The 24,259-nt window shown below is 38.5% G+C and overlaps 1 protein-coding gene across 1 annotated transcript in view; it reads right to left on the reverse strand.

Annotated features, from left to right (window-relative positions):
- CD163 (CD163 molecule) overlaps nt 1-24,259 on the reverse strand; it is a 386,915-nt gene that overhangs the window by 356,119 nt on the left and 6,537 nt on the right. The window contains exons 5-14 of the mRNA XM_042780454.1: nt 23,512-23,832; nt 22,522-22,842; nt 9,331-9,645; nt 8,919-9,233; nt 5,641-5,733; nt 5,245-5,559; nt 3,105-3,425; nt 1,597-1,905; nt 698-733; nt 366-473 (exon numbers count right to left, since the gene is read on the reverse strand). Of these exons, the coding sequence (XP_042636388.1) occupies nt 366-473; nt 698-733; nt 1,597-1,905; nt 3,105-3,425; nt 5,245-5,559; nt 5,641-5,733; nt 8,919-9,233; nt 9,331-9,645; nt 22,522-22,842; nt 23,512-23,832 (2,454 nt within the window). The remainder of the gene's footprint in view (nt 1-365; nt 474-697; nt 734-1,596; nt 1,906-3,104; nt 3,426-5,244; nt 5,560-5,640; nt 5,734-8,918; nt 9,234-9,330; nt 9,646-22,521; nt 22,843-23,511; nt 23,833-24,259) is intronic.

The following is a 24,259-nucleotide window of genomic DNA, read 5'->3' on the forward strand; positions in this document are numbered from 1 at the left end:
ATTTGAGTCTATTGTTGTGGCTTTTGTGATAAAACATCTCATGGAAGGTTCTCCTTGTTTTCATCACCCTTTCTTTACCAAATATGATGTTCTTTTCTAGTGATTGGTTTTTCCTGATGATATGTGATGATAATGTGTAGGCACATTAAAAAAACAAAAAACTCAAACTGCTTGCCCTTAAGTTGATCCTGACTCACAGCCACCCTACAGGACAGAGTAGGACTGCCCTGTTTCCAAGGCTATAAATCTTTACAGAAGCAGATTGCAATAACTAGAATTCTCCCAGAGTGGCTGGTGGATTCTAATGGCTGACCTTTCAATTAGCAGCTGAATTCTATGTTATAGAGACATAATTTGGCTCAGACCTGTAAATCTCTCTCTCTGTCGTCGCTTCTGAGTCCACAAGAGGAATGCAATGAGAAGGGCCAAGAGAATGACTCCCAGGATCCCCAATACAATGACAGATGAGTGACCTAAGCAAAAATAAAATCGTCAAAGATGATATAAATGCTTAGCTGAAGACCCAGATCTCTAGTTACTATCTCTCCATTTGGTAAAATACAAGATGCTGAAGCAAGTCTCAGATCCTCAGAATTTCTTTGAGCCCAAAGTCTCTAAACAAGAGCAATTCCAAATAATGCAGAGAAATGATCCTATGTTCATAAATGGTCCCATGTTCATAAACTCTATCAAATACCTGTAGAATTTCGTGATTCTCTGGTTACTGCAGGTCCTACAAGAGAAAAGAGAAAAACCCTTTATTCTTGGAATAAGAAATAAATGAAATATTCTATTTCCTTGTCTAAGTTGTTTGTGCTTCTCATCTAAGTAAACCATTTCTTTTTACCTAAAAGTAGAATCTCTTAGTCTTTCTTCCCTCTTTGTGGGGATATTTATATCTACAGCTATATGTCCGACTCAATGGCAAATAACAACAACAACATATCCACATTTATAACTTTATATACACTGCTATTGATTCTGACTCATAGTGACCCAGAGTAGAACTGTCCCACAAGATTTCTGAGGCTGTAATCTTTACGGAAGCAGACTGCCACAGCTTTATCCAACAGAACAGCTGATGAGTTTGAAGCATCAACTTTTTGGTTAGCAGCCAAGTGCTTTAACCACTGTGCCACCCAAGCTCCCTATTATCTATATAGCTATGTTGTTGTTGTTATGTGCTATCGAGTTGGACCTGACTCATAGCAACCCCTACTTGGGTTTCTGAGGCAGTATCACTACGGAAGTAGATAGCCAACCTTCCTTCCGAGGAGTGGCTGGTGGGTTTGAACTGCCAGACTTCTGGTTAGCAGTCAAGTGCCTTAGGCACTACACTACCAGAGCTCCCCCATATAGCTGTAGGTATATCCATATCCAGATCCATATCCATATCCCTATCTACCATCTATCTATAATATGCTTTTGCTTGGTGAAGGTCAATGTATAGAAACAAGTATTTTCATCATACAAACATGATTCTTTCCTCACCAAATCCTTGTGTGGATATGTCCAGTTTTTATGCAATGCATTTTGTTGCCCACTCCCTCATTGTTACCAAAAGCTACAGACTTAATCCAGGCTCCTGGCACTCACCCAAGCACTCCACACCAGCATCTTCCTTGTGTCCACAATCATTGTGTCTCCAGGATGTGGCAGGGCAATCCCACAAAGAGGACTCATTTCCTTTGCAATTCACTTCATTGAACCATATGGGCCCAGTTCCCTGACCAAACTTTGCTTCTTTAAGTGCCTTTGAAGCTGAGCCACAGCCCAGCTGTTGACACACCACCTCTGCATCTTCCATGTCCCAGGAGTCATCACACACTGTCCCCCAAGAACCTTCATGCCAGACTTCCACACGTCCGGAACAATTATTGATTCCTTCCTGAAGTCTTATCTTGTCTGAAAATTCATAGACACCTAGGTTATTTCTCCATTTGAGAAGATAAAATCTTCTAAAAGATCACAGAGGAAGAGACTTGAAACTATTTTTTTAAAAAGCAAATTTACTTCAAAACGTGTTTATTTAATGTGCTTTTTGAACTATATATTTTTGCAAGTTAATCTTTTATGAAAGTATACGCCCTGGGTATATTTCATCCTGGACATTATAATCATAGTGTGACTCAGGAAATGTCAACTGGATAAATTTGTCATTGTAAAACATATACTATTAAGTCATCTCAAATAGAAAAGAGCCTGAGAGATTATTGGGTAAGTAGAAATCTTCCAATTTAAGAAGATGTGGAATAGGGAATTATTGAAGGATTGATCTTTCTAACTGCTTCTCTCCTTACATTAGCTTCAAAAAAAAAAAAAAAAAAACCCAAACTCACTGCTGTCAGTGAGATCTGACTCATAATGACCTTGGGTTCCCAAGGTGGTATCACTACAGAAGTAGATTGCCCAATCTTCCTTCCAAGGAGTGGCTGATAGTTTTGAACTGCCAGCCTTCTGGTTAGCAGTCAAATGCCTTAGGCACTAGGCCCCTAGAGCTCCCTATATTAGCATAGCAAGATTATATTGTTGTTGTTAGTTACCGTGGAGTCAATTCTGACTCATGGCAACCACATATGTGCAGAGTAGAACTACTTCATGGGTTTTCCAAACGAGATCTTTTAGAAGCAATTTGCCAGGCCTGTCATCTAAGGTGCTTCTAGTGGCTTTGTACTGCCAACCTTTCAGCTCATAATTGAATGCTTAACCATTTGCACCATCCAGGAACTCTTAGCAAGATGATGTTTGAATGAAAAAAGGTAAGACAGACCACTCAACAGTCAAATACTCAATCTCATAATCTCTGTTCTTCATTTGTTCACAGAGAAAGCAATTGAATAAAATTTTCAAGCAGACCAAGGGGAGAATGATATTCTTTGAAATAATGGTCACTGATCTTGAATCCCTACAGGCCAAATGAAATAAAACAAAGTACCATCCAGCTAGAATAGGTATTAAACAGAGATTTCCCACCCTTACTTAATTAGCTCTAACAATTTAAACTGGCTGGAGAATAGGAAAATAAAATTTTGCATGTTTTCTCAGAACATGACAGTGGAGATACAGAGTGGAATTTCCATATAAGTAAGCCATTGGGTACTCACTGGCACATGTGATCCAGGTCTCCTCTGAGGGGCTGGCCAGTCTATACTTCCATGGAGATGATGGGCACTGCCATAATGTGTCAGGTCCTTTTGGGCACTGAACATGGTCCAACCACATGGGCCTAGACAGTGTCTTGTCTGAAGATGCAGGACTGATGCTCCCTCTGTCTGCACAGCCCAGTTGCCTGCATACCACTCCCACTGTGGTTGAAGACATGTCACTCCTGCCAATGCTGCCCCAGGTTCCATTGTAAAAAACTTCCAGACGCCCTGCACAGGTCTCCCTCCTGGTCTCACTGGTCAGTCTCAGAGACATGAATTCTGAGGTGAAATACAGAGTTAGTAATTATGCATCTTTTCTGAAGATTCAGAGGACCCCTATGTTTTACTCTAATGTGACTGTGGTTTTAAAAATAGGCATGTCAATAACTTGTAATTTTTTAGTAACTTTTGGGCAATTTAGTAAAATCTAATATTTGTTCTGGTAGCATAGTGGCTAAGACACTTGCCTGCTAACCAGACGGCTGGCGGTTCAAACCCACCAGACACTCCTCGGAAGGAAGGTTGGGCAATCCTACTTCCGTGGTGATACTGCCTCGGAAACCCAAGGAGGGGTCGCTAGGAGTCGGGGCCGACTCGACGGCACACAACAACAACAACAATATTTGTTCTATAAAATACCTTATTTCTTTCTAGTCCAGGGTTTTATACTCAGAGACTTCTTTAGAATGTCATCAATAAATTTAATTTACTTTCCAGATCTCATTCAAAGACTCAGAGCCTTTTCCAATTGAATAGTTTGGATTTTTTTCCTAAATTACACTTTAGGGAGTAATTTTAGCTTCAAGAGTCTCCCCTGCCCCCCCGCCCCCCCCCAAAAAAAAAACCTCACTGCCATCGAGTTGATTTGGACTCATAGAGACTCTTCCTTGGGTTTCTGACCCTTCTGAGGAGTAGCTGGTGGATTTGAACTGCCAGTCTTCTTGTTGGCAGTTAAATGCCTTAGATATTACACCACCAGAACTTCCTCCAGAGTCTTACTGTGTTCATTTTTTTCTTACAACCTCTCTTGACAGTTAAAATTGAGTGAGCAGAAAAAAGGAATTAATATCACCAATAAGGATTGTGATCCTTCTAACAAAAGGATCAAACAGTCAGCAATTACTTTAAAACAAAGATAAAAACGTAAGGGAGCAGTGAAACTAGATTAATGGAAACAGAATACCCAGAATGGAAATGATGAGAATGTTCACAGATTGTGAAGAATGTAATCAATGTCACTGAACAATGTGTGTGTAGGAATTGTTGAATGGCAACCTAAAGTGCTGTGTAAACTTACACCAAAAACACAATAAAATTAAAAAAAAAAAAATTATTGAGTGAGAAGGCACAAAAATACTCAGGTACTAAAACCAAAGTTTTATGAGCGTTACCTTAAAATGAAATAGCTCCTATCTTGACACTTCATGGTTTTGCTGTGCATATCTTCCACCAAAGTTATGTCATTAAATAAGAATTATATCAGAATCTCTTCTGGCATATAGAATTATTTACTTCCTTAAGTTAGTAAGTGATCGCATCATTTTCCCCAACATTACAACTGAATACATTTTCCTACACTACAATAGTTTCTAAAATTCTCTATGCATACAAAGCAAGAACAGTAGCCTCTTAGGGTAAAGTTTGCACTTATGACAGGTGAGTTTCACTGTTTGCCATGAAAAATTACCTGGGAATGGTACCTATCTTTTTCTTTGAAGAATGATGCATTAAATGTGTTTCTTCTCTTCCTCCTTAATCTACTGCTTTATTAGAGTTATGATTATCAAGTGGTACCACTGAACCCTGGTCCAGAATCCAACCCCATATTTATTTACAAAAGAAATCTTCATTGTTAACTTTGTTGTAATTTTCATGATGTGCAAAAGCCTACTAGATTTTTCTCTTTTGAATATTATACTATCTTGCATACTAACTCATCAAACCTGCCCTTTGGAGATAATGACTCCTACAATCTTTCCCTTTGACTTGCTTTTCAAGGTTTTTTTTTTTTTTTTTCAGATTAATATCCCTGACTACATTTTGTTCACCTCAGTCCTTTTTTATGTAATTGTTATCAGAGAGTATGTATAGAATTTACCTGAGCAGATAACTCCTGCATCTTCCTTATGCCTACAATTGTGCCGTCCCCAGCCATGTGAATGACACTGCCAAATATGTGATTCTTTTCCATTGCACCCCAGCTCATCCAGCCAGATGGGTCCTTTTCCTTGCCCAAAATAAGCAGAACCAGTGGCATTAATGGCCGCTCCACAGCCCAGCTGTCTGCACACCACTTGAGCATCACTCAGGTCCCAGCTGTCATCACAGAGGGTGCCCCAGGAGCCCTCATGATAGACTTCCACTCTCCCAGCACAACGACCTCCTCCATTGACTAGGCGAAGTTGGCTACTCCCTGAGAAAATAATAGAAAATATTAATAAAATGCATTCCTAAGGATTGAGATAATTTTCATAGATTGCTTGTGGATTCTCACCTATGCAGGCAGCACCAGTTTGTTCTGGAATGGGAGAACTTGTTGGCTCCGAGGAAGATGAATTGCACAGAGGTAATGTTTGAGTCTTGTTTCCTGCAAACACCAAATTGCTTAATCACACAAGACTCAAAGGGTTAGGGTGAGGAAAGAAAGTCACACGGGGTGTCATTACACATGAGCTGGGGACAGACACATTTTAGAAAGAGAAAGAGAGATATGGATAGGTCAATCAGACTTGGAATGAATAAGGTGCTTTGAGGAAGTACTAGATAACTACCACCACTCATCTGTCAGTTTGTTGTACTGTTATGGCTTGGTTGTTGCTGTGATGCTGGAAGCTACACAACTGGTATTTCAAATGCCAGTACAGTAGTCCATGGTATTTTAGCAGAATTTCCAAACTAAGGCAGATTAGGAAGAAGGACTTGGTGAGGTACTTCTAAAAAATTGTTCAGCGAAAACTTCATAAATAGCAGTGGAACATTGTCTGATATAGGGCCAGAAGGTGAGCCCCCTCAGGTTGGAAGGCATTCAGAATATTCCTGGGGAAGAGTTGCCTCTTGAAAATAGAGTTGACCTTAATGACGTGGATGGAGTAAAGCTTTTGGGACCTTTATTTGCTGATGTGCCATAACTGAAAATGTGAAGAAACAGCCACAGACATCCATTAATAATCAGAACATGGAATGCATGAAGTATGAACCTAGGAAAATTGGAAGTTGTCCAAAATGAAATGGAATGCTTGAAGATAGATATTGTAGGCATTAGTGAACTGAAATGGACTGGTATTGCTTTTTTGAATCTGACAATTATGTAGTCTACAAGGCTGGGAATGATGAATTGAAGAAGAAGCATGGCATCACATTCATTGTCAAAAAGAACATTTCAAGAAAATCTGTAGTGAAGTGTAACATTGTCAGTGATAAGATACTATCTATGTACCTACAAGGTAGACCAGTTAATACAACTATTATTCAAATTTATGCACCAACCACTAATGCCAAAGATGAACAAATTGAATATTTTTACCAACTTCTGCAGTCTGAAATAAATCAAACATGCAATCAAGATGCATTGCTAATTATTGGTGACTGGAATGCAAAAGTTGGAAACAAATAAGAAGGATCAGTATTAGGAAACTATGGCTTTGGTGATAGAAATGATGCCAGAGATCATATGACAGAATTTTGCAAGAGCAACTACCTATTCATTGGAAATACCTTTTTCAACAACATAAATAGTGACTATACATGTGGACCTCACTGGATGGTATTCATAAGAATCAAATCTGTGGAAAGAGATGAGGGAGAAGCTCAAAATTACCAGTGAGAACAAGCCAGAGGCTGACTGCAGAACAAACTCATACGCAAATTCAAGTTTAAGCTGAAGGAAATTTAAACAAGTCCATGAGAGCCAAAGCACAACCTTAAGTATATCACCTGAATTTAGAGATCTTCTCAAGAATATCTTTGATGAATTGAACATTAGTCACTGAAGACCAGTTGAATTGTGGGTTGCCATCAAGGCCATCATACACAAAGAAAGCAAAAGGCCATTAAGAAGACAGGAAAGAAAAGAAAAGACCAAAATGGATGGTAGAAAAGGCTCTGAGACTTGTCCTTGAATGCAGAGTAGCTAAAGTGAATAGAAGAAATGATGAAGCAAAAGAACTGAACAAAAGATTTCAAAGGGTGGCTCAAGAATACAAAGCACAAACTCCAGTTCAAAGACTGGGAATTAGAAAACCAAAAGGGACGAACGTGCTCAGCATTTCTCAAGCTGAAAAATCCTAAGAAAAAAAGTCAAGCTTTGCGTTTCAATACTGAAGGATTCTATGGTCAAATACTGAATGATTTGGGAAGGAATACACAGTCACTGTACCAAAAAGAATTGATTGACACTCAACCATTTCAGGATGGAGTATATGATCAAGAATCAATGGATTGAAGGAAGAATCCAAGCTACACTGAAGGCATTGGTGAAAAACAAGACTCCAGGAATAGATGGAATATCAGTTGAGATATTTCAACACACAGATGCAATGCTAGAAGCACTCACTCATCCATGCCAAGAAATTTGGAAATCAGCCAACTCATAAATAGACCTTCCAAGATCCATATTTGTGCCAATTCCAAAGAAAGGTGATCTAACAGAACACGGAAATTATTGAACAATAGAAATGGCTGGTAGGTTTGAACTGCCAGCCTTCTGGTTAGCAGTCAAATGACTTAGGTACTACACTACTAGTACTACATGAAGAACACAGCATCAGGATGTGAGGAAAATTCATTAACAACCTGCAATATCCAGATGACACAATCTTGCTTACTGAAAGTGAAGGGGACTTGAGCATTTACTGATTAAGACTGAAGACTTCAGTATGGAATATACCTCAACATAAAATAAATAAATAAATAAATCCTTACAACAGGACCAATTAGCAACATCATAATAAATGGAGAAAATATTGAAGTTGCCAAGGACTAAATTTTACTTGGATCCATAATCAATGCCTATGGAAGCAGCAGCCAAGAAAACAAACGTCGTATTGCATTGCACAAATCTGCCACAAAGGACTTCTTTAAAATGTTAAAAAAAAAAAAAAAAAGCAAAGATGTCACTTTGGAGACTAAGGTGTGCCTGACCCAAGCCATGGTATTTTCGGTCACCTCATGTGCATGCAAAAGCTGAACAATGAATAAGGAAGACCAAGGAAGAATTGATGCCTTTGAGTTATGATGTTGGCAAAGAATATTGAATATACCATGGACTGCCAGAAGAATGAACAAATCAGTCCTGGAAGAAGTGCAGCCTGAACGCTCCTTAGAAGTGAGAATGGCCAGACTTTGTCTCACCTACTTTGGTCATATTGTCAGAAGGGACCAGTCCCTGGAGAGGGATATCATGTTTGGTAAAGTAAGGGGTCAGTGAAAAAGGGGAATATCCTTAATGAGATGGATTGGCACAGTGGCTGCAACAATGGGTGCAAACATAGCAACTATTGTGAGGATGGTGCAGGATTGGCCAGTATTTCATTTTAGGGTCGCTATGAGTTGGAACTGCACCTAACAACAACAAAATAACTATGAAGTTCATGAAAATTAAGTTCACTATCAGTCTTAAGAAACAAATGAGGATAATATTCTGACACACTTATGAGGATCTCTGAAAACAGACCATTTCCCTTTCTTTTACTTCTTCATCCCTATCTGTGTAACTGTTCTTAAGGCACACCAGCATGGAACAGGTTCATCATTGTCTGTCCTTCACCCTCTTACCTGAGCATATTACCGAGGCCACTTGCCCTGCAGGACATAGCGATGCCCCCAGAGCAGTTACTGGACAATCTCCCATGTGCTGTTCAGTCCCAGTGCAATGATACATGTGTCTCCAGACCTGACCACTTCCTTTACCAAAATGTGCCCCTCCTGGGGTAGAAAGGGCAATTCCACATTTAAGCTGCTGGCAAATGACGTGGGCATCTTCCATGTCCCAATGAGAGTTGCAGAGGGACCCCCAGGCCCCAAGCATTTTGGTCTCTACTCTTCCCTCACATGGAGTCTTGCCATTGACCAAGCGGATATCTGTGTATCCTGAAAAGAGACAGTCCTTTAGAAAAGAAGGTTATTATTACCTACCCCAGGTCTTTCACAGTATGGGAACAAATTGAAGTTGTTCTCTGGGTCTTACTTGAGCAAATGACACCAACATCCCTGCTGTGGCTACAAGTCCCCTCTGGGCGGGGTGCTACTGGGCAGAGTGAAAGATGAGACTCGTTGCCCTCACACTGGAATTCTTCAGCCCAGATCTGTCCACTTCCTTCTCCAAAGTGAGCTCCCCCCAAGATAGAGACAACTGTCCCACATTGTAACTCCCTGCACAGCACACTGGCAGCTTCGAGAGAGAAGTCAGAATCACAGACAGAGCCCCATGTGTCTCCATGTTTCACTTCAACACGACCAGAGCAGGGAATGTCCCCTCCAACCAATCTTGGTTCCCTGTGGGCTGAAAAATAACACTTCAGTGAGACAGAACATAGTTCCCAGGTCTTCCCTCTTGATAGGGGTGAGGAAAGGAGTGAAGAATTGGAAGGAGAGACCAAGGTGCCCAATGATTTTCCATACTTGTTTTGATTTTTCCACCTAGAGTTGAGATAACAAATTCTAGACCCCCTAATTCTTCACTGAACTAATCCAATTCAAAGGGAATTCTCGAATTGGGCCTCCAACCATCCCCAGAGTCATGACAATAACTCATTCTTTCCAGTGTTTTACTTGCATTATTCACAACATAAAAGACCACAGCCTAAGATCCCTGGACGTACTATATACCCACTGTCTCCACCTCTTAGTTCTGCACTCGGTCTTCCACTCACTGCAATCTGGATTCTGCCCCAACCATTTTGAACGGTTCTATATAAACTTTTTCAATGTATTTCCATTTTTCAAAATGAACATCAGACCCTTTCCTTTCATTGTGACCCCTGTCTCTCCTGCTTTCTCCTCCTTCCAAGCAGACAATACCTTATCAGAATCCTTCACTTATTCCCAAATCTAAGATTCTGTCCTCAGTGATCTTATCACAGAGTTCAGTCTATCAGTGAAGATAAATAATGTTGTTGTTGTTGTTAGGTGCCATTGAGTCATCTCCGACTCAGTGACCCTATACACAGCAGAATGAAACACCACCCGTCCTGTGCCAGCTCCATCATCCCTACTATACTTGAGCCCATCGCCGCAAGCCACTGTGTCAATCCATCTCATTGAAGGCCTTCCCCTCTTTTGTTGACCCTCCACCTTACCAAGCATGACATCCTTCTCCAGGGAATGGTCCCTTTTTACAACATGACCAAAGTAGGTGAAGCGAAGTCTGGTCATTCTCGCCTCCAAGAAGCATTCCAGCTGCACTTCTTCCAGGGCAGATCTGTTAGTTCTTTTAGCAGTCCATGGTACTCTCAGCATTGTTTGCCAACACCACAACTCAAAACCATCAATTCTTCTTTGGTCTTCCTTATTCATTGTCCAGCTCTCACATGCATATGAGGTGACTGAAAATACCACAGCTTGTGTCAGGTGCCCCTTAGTCCTCAAGGAGACATCTTTGCTCTTCAGTACTTGTCAGAGGTCCTTTGCAGCCAATTTGTCCAGTGCTGTATGTCATCTGATGTCCTGACTGCTGCTTCCACTGGCATCGATTGCAGAACCAAGCAATGTGAAGTCTTTGACAATTTCAATCTTTTCTCCATTTATCATGATGCTGCTTTTAGGTCCAGTTGTGAAGATTTTTGTTTTCTTTACATTGAGATGTAATCCATACTACAGACTGTATTCTTCAATCTTCATCAGTAAGTGCTTCAAGTCATCCTCACTTTCAGCAAGCAAAGTTGTGTCATCAGTGTATTGCAAGCTGTTAGTGATTTTTCTTCTAATCCTGATGTCACATTCTTCTTCATATAGTCCAGCTTCTTGGATTATTTGCTCAGCATACAGATTGAAAAAGTGTGGTGAAAGGATACAACCCTAATGCACTCCCTTCTTGATTTTAAACCATGCAGTGTCCCCTTGTTCTGTTCAAACGATAGCCTCCTGGTCAAGGTACAGGTTCCTCATGAGTACAATTAAGTGTTCTGGAATTCCCATTCTTCTCAATGTTATCCACAATTTGTAATGATCCACACAATCGAATGCTTTTGCATAGACAATAAAACACAAGTAAACATCTTTCTGATATTCTTTGCTTTCAGCCAAGATCCATCTGACATCAGCAATGATATCCCTCATTCCATGTCCTCTTCTGAATCCAGCCTGCATTTCTGGAAGTTCTCTGTCAATATACTACTGCAACCGTTTTTGAATTATCTTCAGTAAGATTTTACTTGCATGTGATAGTAACGATATTGTTTGATAATTTCCACATTCTGTGGGATCACCTTTCTTTTGAATGGGTACAAATATGGATCTCTCCCAGTCAGTTGGCCAGGTAGCTGTCTTCCAAACCTTTTGGCACAGCCGAATGAGTGACTCCAGAGGGACATCTTTGGGTATTTGGGTATTTGGGTATTTCATCAATTCCTGGAGTCTTGCTCTTCCCCAATTCCTTCAGTGCAGCTTTGACTTCTTCCTTCAATACCATTGGTTCTTGAACATATGCCACTTCCTGAAATGGATGAAGATTGACCAGCTCTTTTTGGTACAGTGACTCTGTGTATTCCTTCCCTCTTCTTTTGATACTCCCTGCATCATTCAATATTTTGCCCGTAGAATCTTTCAATATTACAACTCGAGGCTTAAAGTTTTTTCTCAATTCTTTCAGCTTGAGAAATGCCTGGTGTGTTTTCTCCTTTTGGTTTTCTAACTCCACATGTCTCCAAATGTCTTTGCATATTTCATTATAGTAATTGGTTTTGTCTTCTCAAACTGCCTTTTGAAATCTTCTGTTCAGCTCTTTTGTCTTGTCATTTCTTCCATTTGTTTTAGCTACTCTTCACTCAAGGGCAAGTTTCAGAGTCTCTTCTGACATCCATTTTGGTCTTTTCTTTCTTTCTTGTATTTTTAATGACCTCTTTCTTTCTTCATAGATGATGCTCTTGATGTCATCCCACAATTCTTCTGGTTTTCAGTCATTGGTGTTCAATGCATCAAATCTATTCTTTAGATGGTCTCTAAATTCAGGAGGGACATATTCAAGGTCATCTTTTGGCTCCTGTGGACTTGTTTTAATTGTTTTCAACTTCAACTTGAACTTGCGTTGTAACTGGAGCAGTTGATGGTCTGTTCCACAATCAGCTCCTGGCTTTGTTTTGGCTGAAGATATTGAGCTTTTCTATCGCCTCTTGCCACAGGTGTAGTCAATCTGATTCCTGTGTACTCCATCTGATGAAGTCCACATATATAGCTGCTGTTTGTGTTGTTGGAAAAAGGTATTTGCAATGAATAAGTCGTTGGTCTTGCAAAATTCTAGCATGTGATCTCCAGCGTTATTTCTGTCACCAAGACCAAAATTTGCAGCTACTGATGATTCTTCTTTGCTTCCAACTTTTGCATTCCAGTCGCCAGTGATAATTAATACATCTTGATTGCATGTTTGGTCAATTTCAGACTGCAGAATTTGATAAAAATCTTCAGTTTCTTATCTTTGGCTTTGGTAGTTGGTGTGTAAATTTGGGTAATCTTAGTATTAACGGGTCTTCCTTGTAGGTGTATGGATATTATCCTATCACTGACAACATTGTCAGTGCTAATAGCATAATAGATAAATAATAACAATAATAAAAATTATAATAGTTTTTGCTGTTAGTTGCTGTCAAGTTGATTCTTACTCAGGCTAACCCCACACGTACAGTAGAACTGTGCTCCATAGGGTTTTCAGTTGCTGACTTTTTGAAAATAGATCACCAGGCCTTTCCTCTGAGGTTGTTTTGGGTGGGTTTAAACAGTCAACCTTTCAGTTTTCACTACCCAGGGACTCAATAATAGGTGTAGTAGTTAACATTTATTAATCACTTGTGTGATTCCTGTGAGGTAGGCATTGAATTATCCCCATTTTTCTTTTGGGGAAACTGTAGCATCAAGAGCTTTAGTACCTTCCCCAGTGTCATCCAATTATCAAAATTAAGGAGCAATGATAAACACTAATTCCTTAGCATACTTTACAGTCTTACCTTAAAAGTTGCAATATCTATTACTATATCAATTGACCCTATGCCCCAGCCTAAAGATCCCTAGGCATGCTAGATTTTTCTCATGCTTCTGTTCCTCTTCAGAAAAAACTCACTCTGTTTATAATTTATTTTCCTATCTTGGAATGTATTTCCTATATAATGTATTTTCCTACCTGGAAAAGGCTATTTCTTTTCATAGCTACTTAATTTCTCCTTATTAGCCCCCTTACCCAATTATTCAAATAATAATCTGATAAATCCAAAAATAGAAATTTGTGTCATATACAAAAGTAACAAATAAAGAGGTCATTAACTCTGGGGCCACATAAGAGAACACCATAATCTAAACTAAGTTTTAAGATACAACGAAGACTTAGAGTTTGGCAAGTAAGCAACCTGTGAAATAGCATTTAAAGAACACAGTCATGAAATAATGTGGTGTAATTGAGGAATTATAAGTAATTTAGTATAGCCAGAATTTAAAACATAAAGAAAAGAGATGCCAGAGGTAAAGCTGAAGAAATGGGGCTTGGATTGTGCTCAGAGGGGCTGTTAGGCTAAGATAAAGAACACAGTCATCCAGATAACTAAGAGATTCTTTGAAAATAAAAAACAAACCATTGCCGTTGAGTTGATTCTGACTCATAGTGACCCTATAGGACAGAGTAGAATTGTCCCATATGGTTTCCAAGGCTGTAATCTTTTATGGAAGCAGACTGCTACATATTTCTCCCATGGAGCAGCTGGTGGATTTGAACCAACCGCCTTTTGGAACCAACAGAGTGCTTTAAACATTGCACCACCTGGGTTCTTTTTCTTTGAAAATACTCAGAGGCAGTTTAAGTTACTTGGGCAATATAAACAATTCCCTTTGAGTCTTTTTATTATCAGAAAGGAAATGCATTTTAAATTGCATCTCAAAAAGCATATAAGCCTTTGTAGTTGCCTGTTGTCAAACATTACTCATTCTTACGATCCCTTGGCACTACATCAACATGATATAAGTACCCACTGGACCTTGACAGCTTCTTAAAATGTTTTAGAAAATGTTCCAGATATGACTACCTCCTGTATCATAGCAGTATAGAATGTCTTGTTGTTGTTGTTGTTATGTGCCGTCGAGTCGGCCCCGACTCATAGCGACCCCTCCTTGGGTTTCCGAGGCAGTATCACTACGGAAGTAGGATTGCCCAACCTTCCTTCCGAGGAGTGGCTGGTGGGTTTGAACCGCCAGCCGTCTGGTTAGCAGGCAAGTGTCTTAGCCACTATGCTACCAAGAGTGTCTTAGCACATCAAAATGTCACCCTATTAAATCTATGCAAAGCAAGTTCTCATATAAATTTGAGACGAGGAGCATGTGGCTTTCTAAACACAGCTCAGAGGTTAAAGGAAATAATACCTCCATAACACGAATGATTAACGACTTTTGAGTTGGAAGTTCCTTTATTTCTTCTTGTCTAATCATCATTTGAATATGAAATTCCTCTAAGATATCCTGACTGGTATTCTTATAGTCCTATTCTACTTTTGAACAGGCCTAAACCTCTAAATAAGAACAATTTCCTAGATTAAGTCCGATTCAGCTTTCCTGTAACCTCTGGCTCTTTTATCTGGATCCACCTGAAACAAAATAAAACAAAACACAACCAGGAAACAAACAGACAAAAAACCCAGAAACTATTTTCTCTTTCACACTGAAAGCTGTTAAGTACTTGGAAAGAAAATAAAAATACCTTCTATAAATGTCTTCTTGATTCTTAAAATATTTGAATCCAGGGCAAAGGGGAAGCTCTCCCACCCAGAGGATGATGGCTAGGGGAAAGAATCCACTTCTCTCCCTAAGTGTTGGGAACTTGGAGACTCAATCCTAATTCAGTTTTTATTCTATGAATCTGTCAATAACATACTGATCTACATTATGAGTTGGCTTCCTGGTATCATTTGCTATGCATACATGGTTAGAATATTGAAAATTTAACCTTTTAAGAGATTTTTTCCTGCTTAATCTATGGCAACATTTTATATAAGAGCCACTAAGTAGATTATTATGTCTGAATGCAGACTCTTTCATCAACATGGTAAGCTTTCCCCTGAATGAGGAACTAAATCTGTATTCACTTCTTTAAGAAACAATTACTTATAATTACTGCTTTCTCTTTAATCATACATAAAACTTACAATATAATTTCAGACAACATTAACATATTTTCATCATTTAATACTTGGAAAAGTATCATTTGTTCTAATTCCAGAATTATTTCCCAACCTAAGCAAAAATATAGCACCACTGAGGACAAAGTGTGTCTTAAGGTCAGATGTCTTCTAAAGCACATACACAATGATCATCAAGAAAATGTCTGTAATTCAAAGTCAGTTTTGTGACCAAAATTTCCCAGGCCACTTTCTGACTGGTTTGTCTAATCCTGCACATCAGAGATAAATTGTTGCTTTATCTTTGCAATCTTATTTCATTACAATCTTAAAACTATAAGAATTTTAACAGCTTAGAGATAACATTTCCATCATTTCTTATTAGAGATCTTCTGAAAGCATCAAGCAAATCAAAAGACAAAATTATAAACTCTATTCCCAGCAAAATAAGGAGAAAATTAAAATCCACGAGCCAAAATAAGCAGAAGAGCTTCTAAAAGCTACAGAAATATATATAACAAGAGCATTTACAAAAGAGAGCTAAGAAGGCACATGGCGAATTGTTGTTTGCCATCGAGTCAGACCCGACTCATAGCGACCCCTCCTTGGGTTTCTGAGGCAGTATCACTACTAAAGTAGATTGCCCAACCTTCTTTCCGAGGAGTGGCTGGTGGGTGGCAAACAAAAATACAGTAATGTAACATGCCCATCTTAATTTGCAAACTGAAATTTCTGGTTTGTCATAGTAGGGCGAGGCTGACACCTGGAGCTCCCAAGAGGCACAGATAGGACGTATAAAGATAGTCTTTGCATTATGAAAAATCCCACAATCCCACTTGCTGGGAAGTAATGCAACAGAAATAAACTTGGAATCATGCAAACACATAACATGGATGACTAAAATATTTCCTACAAGCCTAGAACAGGATCCTCATGCAGATAGCTGCTCCAGAAAAATCTCATTGAAAAGTAAGAAACCAAAGGAAATGTTATGAAGGGTAAGATCATGATTTTTTTTTTTTTTTTTTAATTCAAAAGAACAATTGTGCCAGGGAATAGATAAAAAGTGTGATACAATATTTCAGTATGGATTTTTAAAAATTTGGTGAAATATTAGCCTCTCTGAAGGAAGTATGTAAAACCAAGATGAAGGTGCTTATAGAACAGGTGGTAAAACTACAAGCAAACCTGATGTGTAAGCTGTCAGTCCTTGGGAACAAAAAAAGTGTAAAGAAAAATTAAAACCAGCACTGAAATGAAAACAATTGGAAGGAATGTGAGCTCTGCTAAACTGTTCAGAAATGAGAGGATAGGAGAAAGTGGAAATGAGAAAAGTGAACAAATAAAAAATTAAAAGCATTGTAATTCAATTGAGAGGAAAATAATATGGAGATGGAGGAAATCTGGCGTATGTATAATTGAGGTTCCTAAGAAGAAAATAGGTATAATAGAACAGAACAAATATTTAATTATGTAATTGAAGAAATTTTCCTGCTTGAATCTACACATTGAAAGGGCATGTCCTGGTGTAAAAAACAAAACCAAACCCCCAGAACCTTAAAGTAAGACTATAAAAAAAATAAAGTCACTCAAGAAAGACAAAGGAAATTAAAAAAAAAAAAGCCAAAACCCAAGGTAGCTTCAGGCTTCTCCATAGCTCCATTCTTTGGACTTTAAAAACAAGGGGTTAGCAACACCTACAGAATTTTCAAGAGGAAAAAAAAAGAGAGAGAGAGACCTAATTTTTCTATACCTACCCAAGTTGGGTAGTTGTGAACATGGAAGAAGTGAGGGAACACTGTTTTTAAAGGTTCTTGAAAATTTTATTAGAGAAAACCTATCAGCAAATCAAGAAATGACTAGGAAACCATGGTAAAAGTTCTAACGGCAAGCTCTGCAACTATTTAACTGCAACACTGAAATGGAAAAAATGTGAACATTAAAGTGAAAGAATAGAATGTAAACATTGATATTTCTAAAAATGTATATATAGTCATTCTAAATAAATAAATAAATGTGTGTGTCTTAAGGTCAGATGAATGGTGAGAAACAAGGTATGCAGTAGAGTAAGTACAATAATTTATCTTTAGTAGTTGTAGGAAAAAGGTAGTCATGTAAAGGTGAAAACCAAACAATAATGGTATAAGTATATTTAGAAGTATGGAGATAAAAATTTCAAAACACAATTTACTGATACTGAGTGATAAGAAAGAGAATGTAGAGGGGGAAGAAAGAAAAAACATTAATCATTAATCTTCATATGATGTTAACAGATACCATTTAAATAAGAAACAAGAAGTTGTATAAATTATATACAGCTGTAAAAGTTTCATAGCTATGGCTTACATACTATTCATTCTCATTCTCTCCTTATTTCTAACTAGAGAATGCTAATTTTATTAGTAGCAATAATAAGCTCTTTTAAAGAATAGTATTCCCCAGATTCCGATTCAGAAAGGTAAACCAATTATACCATAACAAGGGTGATAGAGGCCTTTGCGAAAACCTTTTAAAGGAGTTCAGTCAGGTTTCTCTTCCCTCTGGCCTATAAGGCAACTCTTAGGAAGCCATGTTTTAGGTATAGTAGGGTAGGAAGACAGAGAATGTCTGAGCCCCTAATGTTCTAGAAATTATGTAAGCTCCAAACTGTCTTCCTATTTTTTACAAGAGAGAACGATAAACCCATATTGTTTAAACTTATATTTTGGGGATTTATATTATATGTCACTGAATAGAATCCTAAATAATTCAGAATGAATTATAGGAAATGAGGTACTCTAGCGATAAAACCTAAATTATGTATGTGTTGACTGGAGTTGATGGGAGGCAAATACTAATGACTTAGACTCTGTAGGCTGGAAAGCTACTGAGTCCTGTTATCTATGGTAGAATTGTTGTTGTTGTTGTTGTTGTTATGTGCCGTTGAGTCGGCCCCGACTCATCTAAATGGACAATTATCACCTTAAAAAGCAAACTACGTTCTCACTAAAACTGTAAAACCAGAGAATATAATGCTGTTCTTGTTGTTATGTGCCGTCGAGTCCGACCCGACTCATAGAGACCCCTCCTTGGGTTTCCGAGGCAGTATCACTACGGAAGTCGATTGCCCCATCTTCCCTCCAAGGAGTGGCTGGCTGGTGGGTTTGAACTGCCAGCCTTGTGGTTAGCAGTCAAGTGCCTTAGGCACTACGCTACCAGAGCTCCCAGAGAATATAATAGGAGACTATAAACATCTTTAAAACATCAGTGTTGGCATGACCTGGATCTTCCTTGCCACCTTTAGAAAGAAAACAACTCAGACCACTAGCCAGAGTGCCGGCAGAAATGGGAGGGGAAATACCAATTTTGTCAGGGAGACATAACCTTCCTTTAGCTGCTATATGGAGTTAATTAAAGAGTCCTCTAACTTGCAGAATTGGAAAGAAAAAGCCGCACAAATATCTTGTCACCCAAATTCATATGATTATAAAGCTGAGTTTTAGCAGAAGGCATGCTAGATACTTCATATACAAAAGCAATGACCTACAAGCTGAGATATGATTTATATCTTCCGTTTCTCCCATACTCACGGCTTCAAATGACCTTAATGCAGTGGCTAATAATTAAAAGGAAGGGGCGAGTCACAGCACAGACCACTCTATGTAAATACATTCCTCAACATGGTTGCTTTCACATGGCACTGGACTAGAACAAATAGACTAGAAATCTACTAAGTTCTGAGGGAACTATTTGCTGACTTAGAAGGCAGCGGGCACCAGCCAATGACTAATGTTATTGTTATGTGCTGTCCAGTTGACGGGACTCATAGCGACCCCTCCTTGGGTTTCTGAGGCAGTATCACTCCGAAAGTAGATTGCCCAACCTTCCTTCCCAGGAGTGACTGCTAGGTTAATGACTACTCAATCCTTAATGCAATCCAAAGGTCCCTAAACCAATGCCAGCAGAAAGTGTAACTGAAATGTATGCAAACCCCAGAAAGATATGCTCTCCAATGTGACTCAGATGTGAGTATGGAGACTAATGCGCCAGGAAGTACTGCCCGGGGAGAAGCATCTGGGCCCGTGAAGGGGAAATGGATAGAGGACACAGACCTTGTCTGTCTGCAGCGTTTACCAACTAAATCGCTCATTTGCAGAGCAGGGAGTCCTCATCATTCCTGTCCAAAAGGATTTGGTAATTACTCTGGAAAAACAACTGTGAGTGTTTCTTGGTGACTGTGTAGCCACTAAGTCAACCTTTAACTATTTATTTATTTGTTGTTGTTGTTGTTATTATGTGCCGTCGAGTCGGCCCCCGATTCATAGCGACCCCTCCTTGGGTTTCCGAGGCAGTATCACTACGAAAGTAGGATTGCCCAACCTTCCTTCCGGGGAGTGGCTGGTGGGTTTGAACCGCCAGATTTATTTAGCTTATTTAAATGAGAAAAAAAGAAAGGCAAAGTTGCCTTCTTAAGCCACTGCTATTTGGTTTTATTTTATATGCTATTGGACTTAATGCTAATTAATATAAAATATAATTGATAGAAAAAATTACAAAGCATTTAAATTTAAGAAGAAATATATTAAATAGATAAGTATATTTAAGGAGCTCTGGTAGTGTAGTTCTTAAGGCATTTGGCTGTTAACCAAAAGGTCAGTGGTTTGAACCCACCAGCTGCTCCACTGAAGAAAGATGAGGCAGTCTGCTTCCATAAAGATTTGCAGCCTTGGAAACCCAATGGGGATCATTCTGAGTTGGAATTGACTCGATGGCAGTGAGTTTTGTTTATAGGTATGCTCACACAGACATATGAAGATGTCAAAAAAGATCACATAGTAAAATATGTCTTGAGTTGCAACATAATACATAATAAAACAGTATCTTGTTATATGACAATATAACAATACATAGTGTGACTAAGCTAAGATCAAATATATCTCCCATCTCAAAAAAGTAATCCAAGCAGATTGCTTTTTAAAACAAATACCAGTTCTAGGATGAGAACAAATGATGCACCTAAAACAAAAGGATTCATAAAAGTTAAAAACAAGAGAATAGAAAAAAGTAAATAATGCAGTAGTTATGACATTAATATCAGACAAGTATGATTCAGAATAAAAACCACCCAACCATGAAATGATGAAAGCTTTGTAATACTGAAGAGAGAAATTTCCAGTGACCACATAACAATCACATAAAGAGCTACATCCCAGATTGCTGGAGCATCAATATTAACAGATAAATTACAGGAGATTCAAGATGAAACAGGCAGCAGCATATTGGTGGTAAAACACTGTAATTCACCTGTCTCAATTTGTGTCCAATTACATGGAGAAAAAAATAAATAAAATAAGTAAAGACAAAGATGATTCAAATGACAGTTATTCAAAATAACAGAATTATGTGATATAGCCACTTTATTTATAATATATAGCTTAAAATATTTACATTAACAAATGAGAAAGAACAAAAATTAAGCATCCAGCTCAAGAAGTTAAAGGAAAAAAGAAACCAAGCTTTAGGAAATCAGAAGTAAATTAATACAAAACCAAAAAAAAAAAAAACTCACTGCCATCAAGTCAATTCTGACTCACAGTGACCTCCTTTGGGTTTCCGAGGTAGTAAATCTTTATGGAAGTAGATTGCCCCATCTTCCTTCCCTGGAGTGGCTGGTGGGTTTGAACAGCCAACCTTCTGGTTAGCAGTCAAATGTCTTAGGCACTACACCACCAGATGAACAAATTTTAATTAATTAGAAAACAAATACAGATAGCACTAATTTTTTTAAAAAAATCCAAATGCCAGTTACTTGAACCAAGTTTTTAGTTCTTCTAGTCCTTTTGAAGAAATAGATAGTGCCTGGCTACCAATGACAACCATTTGGAAAAAGATCAAAATTCAAGACCCTGGATAGAGAGGGAGAAAAAATGTGGAACAAAATTTAAAAACATAAAAAGACCAGATTTGCTGGTCAGTTAAAGACTGGTGAAACTCCGGATACTATGGCTCTAAGTCATCCTTAGGGCCTGGAATTGAACTCACTCCTGTGGCTTAACTTTCAGCCAAACAATAGACAGACCTATGAGCTGAAAAACTACACTAGGGAAATGTACTTCTTAGAACAATTAATGATGGGAAATCAGAAAGGCAGCATTTGCACAGGGAGAAAAGTAGGGAGGCAAGAATGCATAGGCAAGAAGGACACAGGGGAAGGGTAACCACGGGGAGGAAGTGGGAGCAGGAAAAAAAGAACACCTTTTAAAACTACATTTTTCATATTTTGACGATTAAACCATGTGAACATATTGCCTAATCAAGAATTAAAACAATAATACCACTATAACAATTCAAAGGCGTACATTAAAAGATTGGCTTTTTTTCAATCATTTCCTCACCTAGGGCACACCAAGGTTGAGAGGTGCCTGATGCCATTGGTTAATGGACATGTAATGTAACCAATGACTATTTCTCCACATGTTGAATGGTTTTGCTCTTTCAGTATTTTATTCAAAGTCTTTTCACCATATTAATAAGTTATTTCAATGTATTGCTTTAACGTTATAGTTAGCATGTATAGAAATATAATTAACATGAAATACTTAAAATTATGCACAAAGTTAGACAACTCACAGCTTACTTCTGAACTTTTTAAAGAGATTAAAGAGACAAATACGCAAGTATGTTCAGAAAGAGGAAAATTCCTTCATAGTAAGATAGAGGGAGTTCAGTCATGTCAGTTTATTAAACATAATTATTTATAAAATTATTTGTGACACTCCCATGAAAGACATATTTGAGTCATTTCTTAAAAATTTCCATCCTCCTTAATCTTTTATCCTCCATTAATTTAAAAAGTACTCAAATGAGCTTGGGATCCAGCTTAAGCCAACAAAAAACAAACTCTGTTGTTTGAGGTACAAAATGGGTTATAAATTTACCTGAGATTCTCATGGTGATAATTTGTACAGATATTTTCTAATTTCTTAAGAGAGATCTAAAGACGTGCTTCTTATTAGTTTTAAGGCTATTGCTGGAAATTTGCCCCCTGGGAATTAAATTTCCTCTTAATTGGACTTGATTGAAAGTCATACCTGAGCAAGTAATTTTGGCATCTTCATAATGATCACAGAGAAGTCCACCCCACTGCCAGTTCTTGCAGTCCCACAGAGAGGTTTCATTTCCTTCACAACTGCTTACAAACAGCCATATGTTTGTGGCCTTGACTTTGGAATAAGGTTGGTAGGTTGTTTTGAGCGCAGATCCACATCCCAGTTGCTTGCAAACCACATTGGCTTCTTTCAGTCCCCAGTTTCTGTCACACACCTTCCCTAACAAAGTTTGAATTTTCACCTCCACTGTCCCAGCACATTGGCTACCTCCACCTACAAGCCTCAGCTCCAGATCTGATCCATCTGCAAAAGAGACGTAAACTTAGGTCACAGATCCTAAACAGAGGTTGGCTCCCAAAGGATATATATACATTTTTTATCTTGCTCCTTCCCAGATACTGAGACACTTATTTATCTCCTGGCTTCTTTAGACAGCAAATAGAGATCATGCATTTGGTTAGAAATGGGATTGGAGTTCCAAGGGTTAATTAATTGTCAGTGGTTGAAAAATATGAACAAGTCACATGTAAAAGGGTGATCTATGAATGCTCATCTCTCTAAACTCCAGGTAAATTTAGAATTCCAAATGTGGTCCCTAAGAACAGTCTGAATCATTGCTACAGAAAACAGAGTCAGACAACCTTCCAACCCAGTCAAATAAAGAACATAAATAAAGATTAAAACCAAATAAACCAAACCTGTTGCTATTGAGTAAATTCCAACTTATGGCAACCCCATATGTTACGGAGTAGAACTTCTCCATAGGGTTATCTTGGCTGTAATCTTCATGCAGGGACACTGCCAAGCCCTCTGTGGAACGGCTGGATGAGTTTGAACCATTAACCTTTAGGTTAGTAGTCATAAATCACTTTAATATTTTTATGTCTCACATCGCCCTATTCCTATTCCTACTCCCTGCCTCTCTGGTTTTCTTTTATTTCTTTCTTTCTCTTATTTTATTTTTTAACTTACCAGAACATGTCACTCCAGCATCTTCATTATGGTTGCAATAATGCTTTCCCCATTCACGGTGTTTACACTGCCAGAGAGCGGATTCATGCCCTTGGCAGGAAACACTATCAAGCCAAATGGGTCCAGATCCCTCGCTGGCGTTAACTCGTCCAATCCCAGTGAAGGTATTTGGACATCCCAGTTGTTTACATGTCACAGCAGCATCACTACTGTCCCAGCCATCATCACACACTGTCCCCCATTCTCCTTGGAATTTCACTTCCAATCTTCCTGAACATTTAGTGACTCCATCTACTACTCTCAAGTTCAGATCTGATCCCTCTGTGAAGGACACAAAACATATCAATGATAAGGAATCAGGAACAAGGGGACTATAAACTACTGTACCTGAGATGAGTAAAGGAAGAAGGAAGATAGAGTAAACAACGGTATACCACCACTAAAAATTTAAAGATGGGAGGAGAGTGGATTAGTCAAGAAGACACGATGTTTCAGTATAAAGAACACACACTACAACAAGAGTTTCTAACAGAAGATCCAGGGGCTGGATTTAGCTAACAAAACAAATAAAATCTCACAGTCGCCCTTGAGTCAATTCTGATTCATGGTGACCCATGAGTTTCAGAGTAGAACTGTTCTATAGGGTTTACACCAGGCTACTTTGTGACCTTTATGACTTTGCAATTACTACTCTTATCTTCTCTTATCCCTCAAAACACAGACCTAGATTCTGATTATTATCCTGTGA

This window comes from Orycteropus afer, unplaced genomic scaffold, assembly GCF_000298275.1.
Source record: "Orycteropus afer afer isolate SDZICR_OR568_19922 unplaced genomic scaffold, OryAfe1.0 scaffold00040, whole genome shotgun sequence".
NCBI classification, from domain to species: domain Eukaryota; kingdom Metazoa; phylum Chordata; class Mammalia; order Tubulidentata; family Orycteropodidae; genus Orycteropus; species Orycteropus afer.